Source organism: Berghia stephanieae, chromosome 1, assembly GCF_034508935.2.
Source record: "Berghia stephanieae isolate SIO BIC M18660-M18661 chromosome 1, UCSD_Bste_1.3, whole genome shotgun sequence".
Lineage (NCBI taxonomy): Eukaryota > Metazoa > Mollusca > Gastropoda > Nudibranchia > Aeolidiidae > Berghia > Berghia stephanieae.
In genome coordinates this window covers 94769017-94784016 of record NC_088360.1, presented here as the reverse complement: position 1 = coordinate 94784016, position 15000 = coordinate 94769017, and the positions used below count along the sequence as shown (strand labels likewise).

At 36.7% G+C, this 15000-nt stretch overlaps 1 protein-coding gene across 5 annotated transcripts in view; it reads left to right on the top strand.

Annotated features, from left to right (window-relative positions):
- LOC144962418 (uncharacterized) overlaps positions 1-15000 on the top strand; it is a 386454-nt gene that overhangs the window by 281451 nt on the left and 90003 nt on the right. For all 5 annotated transcript variants that reach the window (XM_078895354.1, XM_078895358.1, XM_078895355.1 and 2 more), the window contains exon 8: positions 2724-2892. In XM_078895354.1, coding sequence (XP_078751480.1) covers positions 2724-2892 — 169 coding nt within the window. The remainder of the gene's footprint in view (positions 1-2723; positions 2893-15000) is intronic.

Here is a 15000-nt window from a genome sequence, read left to right as displayed (position 1 = left end):
GTCTAAATGGAGCCCATTAATGGGAGCTATTAGCCCCTTTCATTTATTTTACCCCCGGCCCTATTCACAACTGTTACCTCATTCATTTCACGAGCGCACATGTGTCTGTTGTTGTTTATACTTATTATTCTTACGTCACAAAATAAACAGAGAGAGAGAGAGAGGGGGGGGGGAGAGACAGAGAGACACAGAGAGAGAGAGAGAGAGACAGAGAGACAGAGAGAGAGGTGGGGGGGGGGAGAGTGTGAGAGAGAGAATAATTTTAGAAAATAATGAAAAAGCAATGACTAATTTTTTTTAAACAACATCTTTTATAGCTGTAAGGCCAATGGAGTTGGGTTTATCCCGGTGTTAGCATCGAGTGGAGAGTGACAATTGTTTGTTACTATACAGACAAGACTATTGATCTATTCAAGGTACTTTCTGGCAGATCTAACTTAAACCTACCATACAATCTCTAATTTGCGGACCGATGGATAATAAAACAACGACAGATCAGTCTTATACCATTGGGAATACATTGGAACCCCTTTTGACACTCAACGCTATGAGTGAGAGAAAAAATAGAGAACTTTGCATGGTCAGAAATTGATGTAAGGAAAGAGATGTAACAACCGATAAAAATCGAATTGAATTCGTGCTGTTGAATATTTTGTTGTTGTTTTTTTAAAAATATCAATAAAGAGGTTTAGCAGATCATACGTCTCACGCATTATACATCACGTGTCACATGTCTAGATACTCTCATCGTACATACAAATTGTGCTGCGATTGTTGTTTGGACCTAAATAAAAATCGCATAGCAGCCAGCACTATTTTACGTATATTATTGAGAATCTGCTTTACCGCTCTATTATTGTCAGATTGGCCGGTCTTATACATACAGTTAGATTTAACATGTTGCTACAGACTGTTTAAAATGCCATGAACTTTATTGTCTCATATGATTACTCTTAAAAACCTATATTTTTAACTTTTAAGACTAAACAACAGCAAAGAAAATGAGTTCATTTTTAGAAACGAATCTCATAATTTCCTCACATTTTAACATTTATTTTTATTCAAACATTGAATTATAATAGATAGTATTTTAATATCAGCGGACCAATTAGAGTAAACTGAATTCTATTTTGAATAAAAAATAACCTTGCGTCCGACTCGAAGTTTTTTTTATGATGCCTATTTTGCTGTTAACCTTTGTCTCCATCGAGAGACTGAATTTCCTCTCGATAAATTCCAGATCTGGCACAAATCGCGTGTACATATTTGCTGAAGTCCCAGGTTTTAGAGACTTTGACAAGATGAGGGTCATTTTAATCGATCGACATTTGATCCAAAAACTTAATTACCTGGGGGTTTTTTAGCACTACGGTTTTACTCTTATATGAAAGCGGTCAGACATGATTTCGTTACAGAATGAAATCGAATCCTGCCATTAACGTGTTAATATTATATGGGCTGCCCTCTTTTTTTTTTTTTTTGTCCCCATCGAGTTTGCGTTATGAAATGGAGCAAACTAGCAATTACTGATGAGACACTTGGTACACATAGTCATCTCTCGTTACATCTCAACTACCATAATATCTGACACGAAGATGTAGTGTTTGTCTTTTGGCTTCGGATTTGCTCTGCGGCTATTAGTGCTCACACAGAGGTGTGAGTATGTTTGAGCGCTCGCGCGCGTTTGTGTGTATTAAGGTTTGTGTATGGGGTTTGGGAGTGTGGCTGAATAAAAACGAGAGGGGGGGGGGGGGAGGAGGAGAAGGAAAGGATTTAAGGAGTATGATTCTTGTTGTCAACATTTACGAAAAAGGGGTGGGGGGAGGAGAAGGGGGATGAGTTTTCGGTCTATATTGGCAGTTCTAATTTCCTTTCAAGTGTTTTGTGCCGTCTTATGGCATGGCACTCGACTTCCAACCTTTAGGTCTCTGGTTCTGCTTCCGCTGAAGGCAGCGCATTACTATTCTTGGAAAATCAGATTACACAATATTGCATCCCCGAATTCCAATGTCAAATGAATACCTGGTCAGTAACAGTGTCAGCTTTTGTCGAAAAAGAAATGTAAATGCCGAATACAATTAGTGTTATTATGTCTAGTTCTACGTGTGTTGTTGTTGGCTTGAGACCTCTTGTAAAGTGTTTTGATAATACTTTTAGATATTGCACTGTTTAAAGCCCAGGTTTGTTTGCTTTTTTTGATGGAGGAGGGAGGGAGGCAGTTGTTTATTAGAATTTTGCTTTTTTTTTCTTTGGGGAGGTGGTGGGGGTATTTTTTTCCAATTTTACTTCTCAGTGCGCATTATTATATTGTGCGGCTATGTGGATAGTGGTATGACACTCGCTTTCGGATCGGAAGGTCCTGGGTTCGGCGCATAGTTGAGTCCTTGGAAAAGGTTCTTTACACACATTCTCTCACCGTTCTCAGGTGTAAAATTAGTACCTGGCCGTTGTCTCTGTCCGAAAAAATTGTAATATCGCCTAACATGCGTCATATCCCGTCCTACATTATAATTGTTGCTGTTGGCCAGGGACCTCTTGTAAAGCGCTTTTGCGCACGTTTAGTTGATGTTGCCCTATATACATGCTCAATTTAATTAAATGTTTATTATTATTATTATTATTATTATTATTATTATTATTATTATTATTATTATTATTATTATTATTATAACAACATATCACAATTAAATTGTGTTTTTGTATCTTTTTGCTCTCTTTCCCAGAGCTGCTCAAAGACTTGGCAAGAAGAAAAAACGACATCACAGCCAAGATGTTGAGCCTACACCCTCTTATCCTACCAAATATGCTGAAGTTATTCGCCTCACGCCCCCTCCGGCCCCTCCATTTCTACTCAGGCCCGGGGGCCGCCTACAGAATCCTGGGATAGGAAAGGTAAGTTCCGTGTGACTTTGAATACTGAATTAGAGACCGTCTTAGGGAGCAATTTTGGGGGTCACGATAGCTAAATTGGTAGAATACTCGTTCCATACTTAAAGGAACCCCGACTAATCCCCGATGAAGTCAAGATTTTTTTCTGACCCCCCCCCCCCCCCCCACACACACACCCCTTTCTATCCAATTGTAATTGGGTCACTGGGTCTGTTAGATTTGTCGGAGAGTACTTTGCGTTAGACTAGCGTCCTATCCAAAGAATAGCAAGCAATTGCTATTGTTTGTTTCACGATGTAGAAAACGGGATAAACCCTGCTCAATAGGTCTAATGGCTCTGAAGGACTATTTTTAAAGGGGCAACTCATTGTCTTTATTTGAATTATCAAATAACGAGTAGCTTTTAGCTTTTTCCGTGTTTTCTTATTTCCATACACCCCCCACCCCACCCACCCTCTCTCTCTCTCTCTCTCTCTCTCTCTCTCTCTCTCTCTCTCTCTCTCTCACACACACACACACACACACTCTCTCTCTCTCTCTCTCTCTCTCTCTCTCTCTCTCTCTCTCTCTCTCTCTCTCTCTCTCTCTCTCTGGTCTTTTCCCCTAAATCTAGTGATAGAAGCGGATCTGTGAAATGCTAGCTCAGATTCCTTCACTACGCACTCTGTTCCCAAACCATAAATAATTTACTTTCTATTTATTTTTTGACTTCGTTGGAAATTAACAAGGGAAGCACCAGCCGCTTTTCAATTTTCTATTAAAATAACCAATACTGTTTTCTATAGATAGCCAGCCTTCAGGATTTTAGTGAGATTTCAATTTTTTTTCGCCGTGATCCCACAAACCACTTTTCATACTCTTCTTTGTTAGGGAATATTTTACTTTAAAAATCGATTAATTCAGATGCGTTCAATTCATAAATACAATTCATATACATATAGCTTTCAGACTTTTTAATAAGTTAGTGATCAATCGATATTTCAAGTATCCAATATTATACTATTTTTTTTTTATTTTTTTTTTATTTTTATTTTTTTTTTTTTTTTTGCTAAAGTGAGAAAGAAAGTGTTCTGTTATGGGAAGTTTTTTTGTTTCTAAATCCGCCTCGTTCACTCTAACTTGTCTACGATAAAAAAAAAAGCCTCGTTACTCTATATCCTTTGACGTTTACACTTTCACCGTGTATCTGCTATCATCTAGTTCTAGGGTAGGTCGATCGATAATGGCTGACCTTTTTCTAGATTAACTCACTTCGTTTGTATTTTGTTTTTTTTAATCTGGTCATCGCGTTTAGTTTTTATTTTATTTTTCAATCATCGTCTTGAAAGATATAAACTTCCTTACTCTAAAACTCTGATGAGTGAAGTTAAAAACCATAGCATTTCCTCAGTTTGATAAAACTTGATATTCAATCAACAAGGGGGTCTCGTGAAGGTAAAACCATAGCATTTCCTCATTTTGATCAAACTTGATATACAATCAATAAGGGGTCTCGAAATCTCAATGAATATTAGAGCGGCGGTCGTCCCAAAGGCAAAGGGATCGAAATCTGTCCTAAGTGTGGTCCAGATGGGGTCAAACTCTCCCCCCCCCCATACCCTATTCACCTAGCAGGGACTGGGTAATTGGATCTAATTAGATCTGGCAGAGAGTCTTGTTTGATAGGGTAGCGTCCTATTCTAAGTGTATCAAGCAATTGCTACAATTTCTTTAATGCGACAGAGAGCGGGATAAAACCCGGCGCTATGTATCCTATTGGCTCTGAAGATTCTGGACATGTCGAGACCCATCTTTCGTCATCCAACAGCAAACACAAACATAAGTGATAACATTTAAAAACTTTGAAATAATGATGATATAATACATTTCAAACGATGAAAATAATATTATACGTCTTACTGGAGATGTTATAGAACGATCTGGGCCCTAATAAAGCTCTAGACTTCTATATCTTTGATATTTCTTTTTTTAATAATAAATATAGGCAGCTGGGCTTAATAGTTGTTTTGTTTTCCAATGTTTTTTTGTATTTCGATTTGTTTTATATATACGCCCATGCTTCAATATGCCTCATTCTATATCTGTTTATTTTTTATACAAAACTTTATTATTTTGTAATTCGAAAATTCAATTAACTCTCGCTGTTCTTTAATAAAACCCATCTGTATTTGTGACATATCGTAATAAAACGGTATCGTATTGGGATGAACCAAATATCAAAATATGATTTTAACCAGTTAATTGCCGTACTCTGGAAAGACATGTATTTAAAAATTTGGCCTATAATCTCGTCCTTCAAATATCGGTCGATTCAAGTGACCCTCTTATTGGCTAATACTCTCAAACATGTGACCTTACGAGGTCTTCATTAAAGTCCCAGGTTTGAGGGGTTTTGCAAAGATAAGTGTCACTTTAATCGATTGACATTTGAAGGACGAGTTTTCTGGCCAAATATTTTAATTTGTGTCTTTCCAGAGAATGGCAGTAATCTTGTTATAGTTGAAATAACCAGAAATGTGAGTTTTTAATTTTTGCCGTTCTAAGAAACTCTATATCGATTGTCCTCAACAAAAACATATAATCGTATCCCAAGTCTCATAGTAAAAAAATAACCTTGAGCTTTTATACAGCGTAATATCCGATAAACGTGCTCAAAGCACTTTACAAGGGGTTCCTGACCAACAGCAACACTTTACATGTAGGACGTGGCATGACGCCTGTTAGGCGATATTACAATTTTTCGGACAGAGACAACGCTGTTAACGGCCATGAAATCCACTCATTTTACACCTGAGTACGGTGTGAGAATGTGGGTAAAGAGCCTTCTCCAGGGACTCAACAATTATCCGAGAGAGGCTCGAACCCAGGACCATTAAAGCGAGTGTCAAACCACAAGACCACATAGCCGCACAAAACGGCTAACTAAACGTTTAGCATCTGTACCACCTCGGCATAATACTGATATATAGCCGTGGGTCACATAAAATGAATTGTTTGCCTCCGAGCCTGTCTGACTGTTCGAAAAAATTAATAATAATAAGATTATAAAGATTTGATTAAAACATGTTTATCGAAATTCAATTTTAAACCTGCCTGAAATTGGACATGCGATTTTTAATCATGTTTGTGGATTTTTTATATATCCTCTCTCTCTCTTTCTCTCTCTCTCTCTCTCTCTCTCTCTCTCTCTCTCTCTCTCTCTCCCTCTCTCTCTCTCTCTCAGTATCTATCTATCTATCTATCTATCTATCTATTTATTTATTTCATTTTATCTATCTATCTACCACCCTCACACACACGACATACACACGCATACATACACATACTCCCAGGCACACACGCTCAACGTGAACATCATTTCTATTATATATTAGCTGTGTCTTTTATTCATCGGTTCGCAAGTTAATTTTCAGTACGCTGCAATCCATTCCATTACGATCTACCCCCCAGTCACTTCTTTGTAAAAAACATCTCTTTTGTACTCCCAATAGAAAGAAAGTACAGGAGTCTGTTGATTTACCGGCTATTTTTAAATTATTTTTTATTTCTTTGTCCACTATTAACGAGTTAACTGCCGTGCTCTGGACAAACACGTATTTAAGATTTGGCCAGAAAACTCGTCCTTCAAATATCGATCGATTTAAAAGACCCTCATCTGGGCAAAAACTCTCAAACCTGGGACTTCGGAAAGTCCCAGGTTTGAGATTTTTTTGCCCCAATGAGGTTCTTTTAAATCAATCGATATTTGAAGGACAAGTTTTCTGGCCAAATTTTTTAATACGTGTTTGTCCAGAGCACGGCGGTTAACTCGTTTTAAAAAAGGTTCGTTGAATAAAAATCGAAGCTCTTATCAAATGGGCCGACGATTCGTAAGTGACAGGCAAGATATGTCAGCGTTCGACTTGCACACAACGCCAGTAGTATCATCGTCTGTGTCCGTGGTGCCAACATTGAGTGTACAATGTAAGTAGTATATTACACTCACAACCGAAGATTGATCCATTTACAATAGACTGAACTCGTTTGGCGCTCATCAATTTCTCCTTAGCTTACTTTTTTTTAAAGAGAGGTGGGGGAGGGATTCCCTATTTTCCCTTTTTGTTTATGGTTATTTGTATGTATATATTTATTCCCTTTTTTCACTGTTTATTCATTAGTTGGTCCTTTTTAGGAAGAACATATCGCAATAAACATTATGTAATGAACCTGAATCAGTTAACGTTTCAATTTCTCCACTATGTTTGGTGATATAATTACGATAAATGACAATAAATGACACACTTTTTGATATCTTTAATTACAATAAATGAATATAACGTTTTCCCACGTACCACACGGTTTATTTCATCGAACTGCTGTGATGAGAGCATTGGTATAATTATTTTTTTTAAACGACAAGTAACACTGTTACCGCTTGTATGAACTAACAAGTGTCGCAAGTGATCTTGATATGAATGGCCAATAACAAACACATTGTAAAAGTAAGAGCTGGACAAGAGAAGAAATAAAATCCTTTTGACATTTTAAAAGAGATTGCATGCCAATCTTTTAAAAAATCTATAAGCTCTTGAATTTTGAATCAATTGTATATGTTTTGTTTACAACCAGTAATATATTTAGTTGTAAAGCATCGAGCTCACATTGTGTGCAAACATGACGGTGATGGAGAAATGAAGCTTACAATGATATTAATGATAATGTTGATGATAGTGATAGCAATCGTGAAGTGCACTGGCCGGCAAATTTACCTCACGCACCCATAAACCTATACAACCTAAGGAGATGTGTTAACCTAACGGGATGTGATGAGAATTTTAAGTGTATCAAAGTTTTGATTATTTGGATGAAACAATTTGTAGCGAATACTTACTCCCTGGGATCTTAAGGCTTTAGGTTATGACATGACACCATGTAAGGCGCTCTTACACTTTTTTTAGACAGAGATAACCCTATTACCGACCAGGTACCCATTTTACACCTGAATACAGTTTAACTAAAGAGTTGTCTTACAGGGCTCAACTTTTCGCTGACCACAACGGGACTCGAATGCGGGAGCCACAGGTCACAAGACAGAGAGTCATACCACTCAGATGACAAAGGCATTATTTTGAAGTCTGACGAGGTTTTAGCTGGATACATACCCTTAGGTAATCAGGGGCAATCAAGGCTCTTCTCTCCATTGCCCGGTATGCTGGTCAGAGGTGTTGACGTCGTAGATGATGGATAGCGGCCATTTTGACAAGGGCCTGGTGATAGATGGCGCGTAAGTAGGCGGGACAGCTGCCATCACCATTCTTAGAGTCCGTGCACCGATCATTGATTTGGATGACCTCTTGTACATATTCTAATGATGGGACTAAGTAGTTATGCACCCCCTTCCCTCCCTCTTGTATTTTTCTCATCTATCCCCTCTCATGGAGGGATCCTTCGAAAATTCCAAACAAAATAAACGCATAATAATAATATCGTTTAAGTGCTCCATCGAGCATTTTAGGTACAATGCAAAGACCCGGGGATCCCGAAAAGTCAATAGGTAAAGCACTCAATTCATATTATGAATGCAAAGGGACCGTTTCCATTCCTGATCGAGTCGAGATTTTTAGTCACCCTTCTGCCCATCCAGCTGTATTGAATAGTTAGCTGCAAATATTAGTTCTGGCTGAAAGCACTATGTTACAGATTAAGGTCCTATCCAAAACGTAGTAATCAGTAGGCAATGTTCATTAAGTGTGTTTGTTTATGGCATGAACGCTCGTAAGCACAACATTTTCATTCAAGAAACCAAGTCTTTGTAAATTAATTTCACTCTTTGGGAAGCATAGGAAGTTATGCGCTTCTTACCTCAATGTTCGAGAATCGGGTGGTGGATAAAATCGTATATATTACTGCTGCTGATGATGATTATGATGATGACGGCAACGACGACGACGATGATGATGATGATGATGATGGTGAGGAGGAGGAGGAGGTTGAGGATGCTGATGATAATGATGATGATGATGATGATGATGATGATGATGATGATGATGATGATGATGATGATGATGATGATGATGATGATGATCGTGGGGCAACTTATAATGATAAGAATAGCAGTGAACTTCTCAATATTATAAAAGTAAAGGTAGAAAGTCAATCAGTAGTTGAGTATGAGTAACAACTTTGTGAAGATCCTCGAAGTTTAACGGAGCGCTCGCTTTACAGGAGCCATCGAGGCAACGGCGAGGCATGTCGTATGTGTTGTAGCGTGGGATTAATTCAATTATAATCTCGTTAATAAAGGTTCCTTGTCTCAAGGGAGGGGTAATGAATTGGAAAATAGCAAGATTAATAGCCCACAATAGAGCCCAGAAATGAGACATGACAAGGCTGATACAAATAGTTTGTTGCTTTAATCTATATAATACGTACATATTATAATATAAATATTATCATATCGATTGATGATTAGATTACATTGTTTATTTTCAGTATTGTTATTATTATTATTATTATTATTATTATTATTATTATTATTATTATTATTATTATTATTATTATTATTATTATTATTATTATTATTATTATTATTAAATTCGAGACTGAAATCGTTTCAATACGTTATTTCTCCGATCTTGTTAGGATTGCAGATATTTATTCATGTCCACTAAGAGGACAGTAAGAATTATCTGCCGTTTTCTGAAAACAGACAAAAAAATTTTTTAACCTCGGCCAGAAACATCTCAAAAATTCTCAATCCTTGGATTTCAATGGAAATCTGAGGTTTGAGAGTTTTTGCCAAGATGAGGGTCATTTTAATCGATCGACATTTGAAGGACAAGTTTTCTGGCCAAAATTGTTTCAATGTATTTTTTGTGACGTGACTCCAGTGTATCGAATGTGATGAGTCGTTTAATTCAAAACATTATTAGCAAATTAATGATTACGTTGCCAACGTCCATCATCGACGAACGATAAGAAAGAAAACGGAAATCTGTCCTAAGACTCTGAGGACAGATTTTCGTTTTCTTCCGCGTCGTAGGTCGATCGTTGTATATAAGGAACGTGATCGTTAACTTGCTACTATGTAAGAGTGAACCGATGCTTTAAAGAGCTTAACCTATAAAACGAGTCATAGTGCTTCTTAGGCTAAAAAATCTTTGTGTCTTAATTCTTATTATTTTGATTTTATACTACATTTTTTTTTCATCTGATTTCCTTCCTACATAGATACTTCCAGATTGATATGGACACAATTCAACGTGCATAAAATATGATTAAATCATATTAAATCAGTTTTGTAGAATAGATAACATAAGGCCAGTCCTGTGTTAAAAACATGTTTTATTATACTGAGACGTCTTTAAAAAAAACTGTTAAATCGCATTTTCATCATTCAGAGAAAACTGCAATTTTTTAGTCATTTTTTCAATGACTTAAAGAGGAAAATATTTGTCTTGTTTGCCATATACAACAATTCCCAGAGCGTTTTGAAACTTCAAATATCCTGTTATTCTAAAGGTATCCAGTAAATTGCTGGAGATATTAACTCGTTTTCTATATGTTTGTGATGTAGTCAGATTATGAAGTTGAATTTCCGATTGTAAAAATCCTGATAATATTGAAATTTCTTCTTGACCGTTGTTGGGTACTCCTACAAAAATCCTTACCCTATTTTTGGCTCTATTTTTAGTTCCTTTTATTTTTAAACTTCCCACTCAATTTTAGTATAAAATTTAAATCAATTTATAATAGAGATAGTACCAAATCAAGATATTCTTAACGTGCTTTTTGGGTTGTTTTTGTTTTGTTTTGTTTTTTGTTGTTTTTTTTTTGTGGGTTTTTTTTGAGGGGGGGGGGATTATTATTTTTATAGTGTTTATTCTGTTGTGTAATCCGAAGTAGACAAAGGAATAATAATATAGCAGGACGGGAGGTCACGTGTTTTATACTCATGCGTATCAAATGTAATCGTTCCTAAGCAACCAAAATGTGAATATGTTTGATTGATGAAATTCAAACCACAAGGAAACATTGGGCATTTACATAACCCAATCTCGCTTGAAATCCATACCTCGCCGTATTATTACATTACAAAATGTTTGCACATTAATTATAGACTGGGTTAGCAATGACAAAGGAGTTGGACTAGGGTCATGAATTGCATTGTTGTGTATACAAATTTTTCCCAAATCGAGTCCATTCACGCCCCCCCCCCTCTCTCTCTCTCTCTCTCTCTCTCTCTCTCTCTCTCTCTCTCTCTCCTCTTCTTTTTCTTTCTTTCTTTCTTTCAGTCCCTTCTCACTCCCTTTTCTCTCCCTCTCCCACTTTCTCTTACTTTTTCTTTCTCACATACACACACGCAGTCCGTCTTCCTCAATAAAACATATAAACGTAACCATATTTCATTTTTAAAAAAACCATAATTTCAATTTTTAACCTCTAAATTGCTCTGGCATGATATCGTTTTGAGGCAGTGAATAACATATTATATAATATTTAAACAATAAAGAAAAAAGTACTGGTATATTGTTAGGGGAAAAAAACACCATTAAAAAACATTTGACCAGAAAACTTGTCCTTCAAACAGCGACCGGGAAAATAACCCTACTATAATTTGATATGAAGGTTTAAGGGTTGACGAGGTCTTATGACCTTTGAATACCCTATATGTTTTATAATATATTATAATTATGTTCATACACACATATAAAATTGTATATTGTCAACATAATATAAAATACAATTTCACAAGAGATTGAAATAAAAAAACCCAAAAAACAACAACAAACCAATAACGTATATATTGTCAATACAGGAGAAAGGTTTTTAAAACCCAAACTAAGTATAATTTCAATTCCTTCAATCGTCATAGTCAAATTGTAAAAATGCTAATTTTGTACCAACTGCATTTTTAACAAATTGATAGAAACAGAACTTTTTATTTCAAATCAAGGTGAGTTTTTGACTATATGAGGATCGTGTGGTGTAATCCATAGATATTTGAATATCGAGTTTTCTTACCAAAAGTTTTCAAATGGGTTCATTTTTTTTTGTTTGTTTGTTTTTTTCAAAGTAAGGTGTAATAATGCCGTAGTCTGGAATACCCCATATTTTAAAATTTGGCCAGAAAACTCGCGAAGTCCCAGGTTTGAGAGTTTTAGCCAAGATGAGGGTCATTTAAATCCATCGATATTTGAAGGACGAGTTTTCTGGCCAAATGTTTAAATATGGGCTTTTCCAAAGTACGGCAGAATAGAGGTAACTTCATCATCACACACTGTTTTTGTGTCACATCGCATTCTCAAAGTCCTGGCGATCTGTCGGAGCTCTTTGTATAGCCATTCCCACTAATTCTGATTGTAATCCCTAACGTGGTGATTAGAAGTGACAGAAGATTACGTTCCTTGATCCCTTTCACCCATTGTTACCCTTTAGCACGCAACCGTTGTCCCCACAATCAACTCGCGCTGGATTGTCATGCGACCTACCAATACAACTCAAACGACTCACACTACAACAGGCTGGAGTTCCAGCTTAGACATACGTGCAGATACATTAATACCCATGCACGTGCATTGTCCTTTTCTCACGGCCAGGAGGACATGTCACTTCTACTGGAGGATTTTCTTTGACGGCTTTTGTTCGAAGTTCGACGACTCCCCCATTGGCGCCATCTTTTAGAAGTGGTGTACATTAGGCAAGGTCAAATCCCAGATTTGGCTTTTACTTAGAATGCAAATTGAATGAGGAAATGGACCAATGTGACATCAGGGAGAAATTTCCAGGGTTCAATTTTTATCTTCGATTTTGTAGCTTCCATTAGGGATGCTTTGGTGTTTAATCAGTAGACCTGTCATATGACGTAACCCGTCGTGCATAATTTATATCGATTCTGTACGAGAGATGTTGTGGGCCTTAAGATCCATAACGTTTGGAGCCGAAGTCTATCTTGGTTTGTTTAGCCTTACATTGACAATAAAATTGCTTAGTATCTTATGGATACAGCACTGGCCTTTTGACAAGATCTAACAGAATCAGCTACTCCATCATTGCGAGTTCATAAGAAGGCAAAAGCCGGTTGGGGGAAAGGGGATCGACTCAATTCAGATTAGAATCCTAGAATGGCAGGTTGCCGTTATAAAGAGGTGTGAGTGATAGCAGGTTCGACTCACATACAACTGGGAATCGAATAGAGCTGACATGTTGACATCCGAGCTGCTGTTTTATTGCCATCATTTCCTATAGATAGTATGCGCTTGGCTAAGAAGTTCACAACATTGCCATCTGGAAGTATAACGGACCAACACACAAAACTCTTGTGTTGTAACCATGAACTTTTATAGTCTGGTTAATACAGTTAAGTGAGAAGTACGCATAAACTTGCATACGAAAAAAAAAACAAAAAAACAATAACAAAAACCCGAGTGGCGTCAAATTTATACTATCTATAATTTCAGAAATAGTAGAGCGGGCACTTTTAAATCAATATTTATGAGAAATAAAAGGAATAGTCAGGCTCCTGGTTCAGCATTTGTGCGTTCTCTCGCCAACCTTTACGTTGTTTGTTTTGTGTTGTTCCCTTATATATGAGTCACATCTACTCACTTTATTTTTTTGTCTCCATTTTATTGGCTCATTTAGGCACCTCTAGCTTTGGTTTTATGTCTCAGCAGGCCGATGGGTACCAGTTATTTGCCAGATAGGTCCCCGATATGATCTTCACGTTCATGGTTTTGTTAAACATGGAATCTCAACTTATAATAATATAACGTGACGGTAAAAACCATCTTGTTCCTAGACGTTTGCGTGCTCGGTAATACACTGACTGACGCACCTTGTAATCTTTAATTATTCTGCCGAACTCTCAAAAATCCATTTTAGAGGTTTTGGCCAGAAAACTCGCCATTCAAATACCGGTCTATTAAAATGACCCTTCTTGTCAAAAGCTATCAATCCGGGGATTTTTGGGAGAAGTCCCAGGTTTGAGAGCTTTTGACAAGTTTGACAAGATTAGGGTCATTTTAATAGATGGATATTATTTGAATGACGAAGTTTTCTGGCCAAAAATGTTAAAATGTGTTTTTCGAGAGCCCGGTTGTATTGGGAGATGATTGAATGCCACACTTTATCATAATTCTTAGGCCCTCAATGCATCTAGCGTGGCCTTGAGTCATAAAAAAGAGATGTGGCTATGAATGCAAGTTGGAGTTGTCCAGGATAAAGTTTGATATGGGGATAAACGTTGATATTATGTATATATTAAGTTACGATTTTTGCGCGTCTTCATTAAATGCTTTCTTAATCAGTTGACTGCCTTAATTTGGAAAAAAAATACATTGAAAAATTTGGCCAGAAAACATCCTTCAAATATTCATCGATTTAAACGACCCTCATCTTAGCAAAGACTTCACAAGACCCACGTTTTAGAGTTTTTGCCAAGATGAGGGTAAGTTAAATCGATTAATTTGAATGACAAGTTTTCTGGCCAAATTTTTAAATACGTGTTGTTTTTTTTTCTCCAAAAGAGCGGCATTGACTGGTTAATGAATCGTTGTCAATACAATATAATTATTAATTGCATACAGTTTTTGTGGTCACTTTGAATTCATATCTTTTGATCCAAGCATTCAATTGTTCTTCTAATTGAACCTTTACTTGTTTGCTTCTCAATCTTGTATTGCTTTTTAATCTTCAAAGTGAGCTTTTACGTAGAGAAAAATCTACCGTATGTACTGAAAAGGCTTAGCAAGCCAACAGCAACATTTCACATGGAGGACGAGACTGAACATTGTAAGGTGGTCTTACATATTTTTTCCCTTCTTATATTGAGTTTTAAGATTGACTTACACATAGGATTGTTTTACTCATCAACCATTTAATTATATAAATGATACAAAGACTGTGAAGTCACGGCAGGAGGAAAAACCATATCGGGGGGGGGGGGGGGGTAAATCGTGCACTCTGAATCTGTTTTCTTTACTCGAATCGCATATAACTTATAAGGTTAGGACAACTAAATCGTTATAGATCTTATGGGTAAAGAAGAAAAACGACATTTCTTTACCCTACCCAAAATACCCTCCATTAAAAATGATATAGAACCCAAAATTTGCGGGGGTTTTAAAAATA